This window comes from Augochlora pura, chromosome 3 (assembly GCF_028453695.1).
Source record: "Augochlora pura isolate Apur16 chromosome 3, APUR_v2.2.1, whole genome shotgun sequence".
Classification (NCBI taxonomy): Eukaryota; Metazoa; Arthropoda; class Insecta; order Hymenoptera; family Halictidae; genus Augochlora; species Augochlora pura.
Genome location: NC_135774.1, coordinates 21,809,177 through 21,815,358, shown reverse-complemented (window position 1 = coordinate 21,815,358; position 6,182 = coordinate 21,809,177). Strand labels below are relative to the sequence as shown.

The 6,182-nt window shown below is 31.1% G+C and overlaps 2 protein-coding genes across 2 annotated transcripts in view; both read right to left on the bottom strand.

The window, feature by feature from the left end:
* Positions 1 to 247: 247 nt before the first annotated feature.
* The window catches only part of LOC144467860 (uncharacterized), a 17,217-nt gene continuing 11,282 nt past the window's right edge, over positions 248 to 6,182 (bottom strand). The window contains exons 10-11 of the mRNA XM_078176840.1: positions 2,286 to 2,477; positions 248 to 1,595 (exon numbers count right to left, since the gene is read on the bottom strand). Of these exons, the coding sequence (XP_078032966.1) occupies positions 1,444 to 1,595; positions 2,286 to 2,477 (344 nt within the window). The 3' untranslated portion in view covers positions 248 to 1,443. The remainder of the gene's footprint in view (positions 1,596 to 2,285; positions 2,478 to 6,182) is intronic.
* On the bottom strand, positions 2,731 to 5,586 carry LOC144467549 (uncharacterized). Its single transcript, XM_078176406.1, has 5 exons — positions 5,406 to 5,586; positions 5,168 to 5,215; positions 4,892 to 5,081; positions 3,116 to 3,455; positions 2,731 to 2,769 (listed from the first exon to the last, which is right to left on the bottom strand). The coding sequence occupies exons 1-5, from the start codon at positions 5,584 to 5,586 to the stop codon at positions 2,731 to 2,733; spliced, it is 798 nt and encodes a 265-aa protein (XP_078032532.1).

Genomic DNA, 6,182 nt, shown 5'->3' with positions numbered 1-6,182 from the left:
TCTTTGGGAAAGTTTAGTGTAACGTTATTTATTGTACTGTTTAAACAAAATTAGAAAATACATTTTTTAATATTATTTTAATAGTTCTTTGAACATGTTTACGAAAATGCGTATTTATTTCTGCAATTTATTAATCGCATATCACGGTCACTCGTGCGATGCGTATTAAAAACAGACTATGATCAAGAGAAAGTTCTGTTCATTTGCGAGGTGAAAGACAATAATCAAATTTTCACACATCAATTAATATTTATTGTACGATATAATTTACGTCGTTACGCATGACATCTTCCCTATCAATACAATTCAATGCAATACCATAATACAATTTCATGATTACATGTCATATAGTTTAATTTGAATTCTTTCAAATTAAATTCTCTCATACTTATACATATTCTGCACACGCATAGTGTTAATGATAAACGGACACGTATTAAATCGAAAAACATACAATTACTATTTACAACTAAGAACGAGCCTATAAGAAACTAAATTAAATAAAATTAATTTAAGTGAAATTAAATTAATTTAATGTAATTATTGTTATGAGAAAAATAATACTGCACGTTGGTTAATGTGCTTGGATGTGTTTCTTTTTCACTAAAATATATAAATAGAATATATTTGCACACGTGAAACAAATAACTTTTGACACGATGTCGTATTGGGAAAGATATTAACAATCATGAGCATAAATAATTATAAAATGCCGTATTATAGAAACGCATTGCAGTTGGTGACAGTGTAGCAATGATTTCTTAAAACCGACTAATACGTATACTATACTTAAAACTATACAGGTAGGAAATTTGAGTGCAAAATCAGGTCAGTCTAATTCTTAACCCCTTGCCGTACTGTTTCCTTCATAGTTACAAAAATTAGTACTTTTTCTACTGTGATAATTTCATAGACGGAAAAGGAACAATATTTATTGCGTTTGTTTACCTTTACTTAAATTGTTAGATACCGATGACAAAAGGACAGACTTTTATTCCGGCTTAAAAGAACGCAATAACATTTATAATGAACAAGATATTAATAGATATTACTATGACGAGCCAGTCTCGTCAAAATACGGCAAGGGGTTAACCCTTTGCACACGAGTGGTGATTCTGAGGCACCACTATAATTGTTCTGTTACCTATTAAAATAATCTTTATAGCAACAAAGTTTAATCTTGAATAAATTGTTAAAAATGAAAGATTTGGTATGAATCACAATAGTTAATTTGGTATATATAAAATGCATTTTGTTACTTAAAATGGCAATACTGTACATCGGAAAAATGATTTTAAATTTACAGTTAAAATGGCATCGAGTGCAAAGGGTTAATAAAGCTATACTTGTCGATAATGATGAGATAACTTATAAGTTTGATCAACCTTTTTTCTGTATATAAAATTCGCAGTTTACTAATCGCTATTATACGTATATAAACTACTAGGAGTTGTCCTGTTCCTTTTCCTTCAATCGAAGCTTTCGTCTCCTTACGATGATCATCTCCACAGACCATATTATCACAGTGAGTGCAGTGATGGAATTCATCATCACTATGCAGGGCGTGTAATATCCGGCGCTATCGCGTATTATACCTGCAATCATTGTAAGTAAAGAAATATTAGCGTAGAATGGTATAAAAAAATGATTATATCGCGATTATATTTTCTGAAAAATTACTCGACACAATCTGATCACAGATATATATATTGCTAATTAATTTATAATTATTTGTACTTTGATATTTTTATTTAGTTCTAATTAACTATGAATGTATTTATTATCTTAACGAGCGCCTCTTTTTATTTAATACAGATGTTAAGAACCATTAATTTCTGGTAGTGGTTACGCTAAAAATTTGTTCCATCTTTGAAAAAAAGAGGCTGCATCTTTGCACCATTTAACAACTATGAAACTATTAATATAATTTGATTTCGTTTTTACAGAGACTTAGCTTCTACTATTACACTTAAGGTGCATAATATACATAACAATGTAAAGAAACAAGATATTATATATCTTATTTACATCAAATTATATATTTATTTATATGTAATTCGATTTATTTATTTTATATCAATTTATTTATATCGAATGTGGATTAGTTTCGCATTATTTCTTTTTATCATCTGCGTGATAATTATATATTTAATATTTATTGCTGTCATTGTAAAGCAGTCACGTTATCGTAGTATAAATACGGAGTTTGTAATTTATTAGGTGTTTCGATATATATATATATGTATATATGGATTTGTATCTATTTGCTCAAATTTTCTACATACCTATGATAGGACCAGCGATTAAAAACATGGTGCCATTCATGATCATGTGAATCCCATTTGCGCTAGGTAACCTGTTAATGGGGACGTAGTGGGGTAGTACCAGAGACATATAGATCGAACGAATTCCTTTGGCAGCCCCTAATCCAATGGCGACGGGTATCATCGATGTAAACCCATTGGCAAATATTAAAGCTGTGTCAGAGATTAATTCAAGTTTTATAATGCAGATGAAAAATTATACTAACGAATTCATATCATCGGCGTCCTTCGATCAAGATAGCGATATATTGACTGGCATAAGAACGTTTACATGAAATAAAGCTAGCAGATAATAATTAACCGACAGAATGAATACAACACAGTGAATCATATAATTTTATTACATAATTCAGCAATTTTAACTGTTGAAGACCGTGAATGAATTTTCATCTTAACTGTATCAAAACTAATTGTTGTACTCTCGCAATTGTATTGTTTTGTACCTCTGAACAAATAATGTGCGATAAAAGACAAATAGCTCAATATTACTGACGATTACATTATCATTTGTATAAATTGGAAATTGCATATTTTGTTAGAAACAAAAATAAGTTCACAATTATTATTTCTCCATCTATGCAAGAGAAATTGAAAGAAAAAGTTGACTTTAATAATTTTACTTAATATTTACATGCTATAAGTATGGACATTTATCAAGTCAGTAATGTGCCCCTTCGAACCAAACAATTTGTTCCTCAAGCATTTTCGCGTATCAATAACGATAATGGAGACATTGCTTTGTAACACTTTATTTGCCCCACCCAGTATATCAATATCATGTTGCATATTACATTATGATACTCACATGATCTAGTAATGATTAAAAGCATCAAACTTATCATGTACATAATTCGTGGTGGTTGGTTCAGCCATTCTCCAAGAAACGGAGCTAGACTTCGAAAAAGTAAATCCATGGCGGCGACGATGCTAAGAATGGTCGAAATTTCCTTGGTCGTCAATTTCATATCCGTTAAAATAAAAGGCGTCAACGTAGAAAAGTTTGCTTCGGCAAAGATGGCTGCCGACATGCCGACCATAATATTCACAAAAATTGGGTCTCGCAATAAATTCAGATCGAAAAATTCCACCACTTTGTCGAATATTTTTTTTGCGAATGGCTTCTCTTCGGATCTATAAATAAAAAACCATTGTGTAAACCACTGCTTCTCGTAGAATTAAATAACTTATGGCAAATCTTTCTAACTAACGAGGGACGTTGGTGAATTAATAAAATCCAAAGGTTACGAAACTTTGCGCACGAATAAAATAAGTTATTAGTTTCACTCTTTTAATTTCATTAAATTAAAGTTATTCCCTGGATAAGTGACACCTCGCCGGAAGAAAAGAATCGTTGAATTCTTAATATTCGGACACCATCGTATTTGATAAATTTTTACTCCCGTATCTTTACTGTTTGTTGAATTAATGAATATAGTTTTTTAATAAGTCAGAACAGTTATAGTTTAAGTCAGTTATAGTTTTTTAATAAGTCAGAACACTTACTTTAGATTCTACAAACATAAATTTGATATATATAATTTGTATAGTTTCATTGTTAATTGATATTAAATGAACTAGTGCTTAATTTTGACGTCACAAAAATAGTTCATGTCACCAGCTATTATTAGTTTAGTTATTAGTTTATTAGTTATTTAGTTTAGCTATTATTAGTGTTAATTATTTCCTTGATGTCGTGAGATGATTTAGTGTCCCGATAGTCCTCATTTACTTTCAATCCAAGATTTCGATGACAGAAGATTCATAATTTGTTTCGATTTCATAGAAATGTTTGGCAGTCATATTTATCGAATCGTGCGCGAAACATTCGTTACGATTCTCACTCTTTATTATAGTGCAAGGGGTTAACGTTTAGTCTTCGGACAGAAAGTAATGCGGATTATTCGCAAAGAGGCTATTGAAGATGGAGAAACCAAAGTAACGTTTGTTTAGTGCGCTAAGCCGCCAAGATCCCTTTAACGCCAGTTCAAACGGACCACGTATATGCAAGCGAATCAGGTCCAGGTTAAATGCCGGTTTATGTAAGACCAAATAGCCTCGGGGGCAGACGGTTCTTTGCACAGTGCCGTGATTCTTCATCGCTACTGTTTGTATAGTTAGGAACCCGGCGCATTGACACTGCCAGTTAACTGACCAGTTACGTACTCCAGTTATTCGACAAGCAAGTAAACTGAGTTCGGTTAAATGGGATTTTTTTTTTGGAACCGCGAAAGCAATCTTAATTAATCAAACAAAGTCGACCACATCCAAGACATTTTTAGAAGAATTAGAAATTCGTCCATTCGGCACAGTTGTAAATATTAATAATATTTTGTTATTGTCTATATTTTGAAATAGAAAATGATTAATTGACCAAATTTATATAAATACAATTTATTAATATAAACATAAATACAGTTTAATAATATAAATTTAATTATATAAATTTATTATTTACTATTATCATGACGCGATTATATCACTATTATTACATTACGAACTACATCAATTATATCATTATTATTATATAATTTAAGGAAAAATATTTGTTTATATACATATATACATACTTGTCAGTGCAATTGGCCTCCGTGTTTAGTGCAGCTTTCTCGTAATCTGCGATCTCGTTATCCACCACCTCCTGCAGATTACGATTACTTCCAGTCGAAATATTAAGATTGCTGCATTTTATTGGGGCGTATGGTTTTTCGTCGAAAATTTTAACGCTGCTGCCAAGATTGACTGTGTCCACACTTCTAACTGGAGAAAATTAAAGCATTCCAACTGATACGATGTATTATGATCACTGCAGATATATGAAGATTTAAAGAATTTTCAAAGCTCACATTTCCGATTAAGGCGCAGCTGGCTTCTAGTCTTCTCCCCTAAAGAAACTGATTAAACATTTATTATTATAAATATCATGCTCTAGTTTTCTCTTTAAATACAATTAGCTGTATTTGTTGTAGAAGAAGAATTTATTTTTCGAAAAGATTAATAAAACGCCGACAATTGCATACGTAAGCAGAATAATTCGTACGATTCATATTATTCATGAAGGAGTTTTCCACATATTTTTATTACCACTTATCGAGTCCGAATATTGTCGTGCGTAAGGTACGTCGAATCCATATATGCTTCCAATTTCAGCATCGTGGTCAACGGTCGTAATAATAGCTTTCCTCTTTCTAGGGACGTTGTTTATATCCAATGTTGAATTCATCGAAAATTCATCCTCCTCGAAAATATTTTTCTCGCCTAACATATTAATTTTGTAAATTAACGTTCGGCGTTTCATTTAAAAAGAAAAATGTGAAAAAAATGCAGGTAACATGAAGCGTCGTAATATCTCGTCGAGGAAGTAGGGAACTCACAAAGTGATTGTATAATTAGTTTCCCAAATAGCATATTCGGTTCATAAGTAATGAATAGTGTACAGTTCGCAACAAAGTTAAATTGTCTCGCCTGTTACACAAGTCTGAGCAAATTTTGCTTCAAATGAAAATACAAGCTAATTATTTGACATAATTCATCTCGTACCGTTATTTTTATTCATTGAATAATTAATTACTTCGTTACTTTTTTTTATTTCAAATTCGATGAAAAAGCTAATTCTCGAAATAATATGTATGTGTAACTTGTTTCAAACGTCAGTTCAAACGTGTCCAGATCTATTAGTGTATCTTAGGTTTGGTGCATATGAAATGTCAGATGTTTAAGTAAATATATGAAACTGTATATCTTTTTTCAAAAGCTGTTGATTTAATAAAAATATGCCCCGTTTGCTTTACTACACCTTTTTCAACGAGATTTCAATACAGAAATGCCTGTCTTAAACAAATTCTGATCTTTAGAATTAAT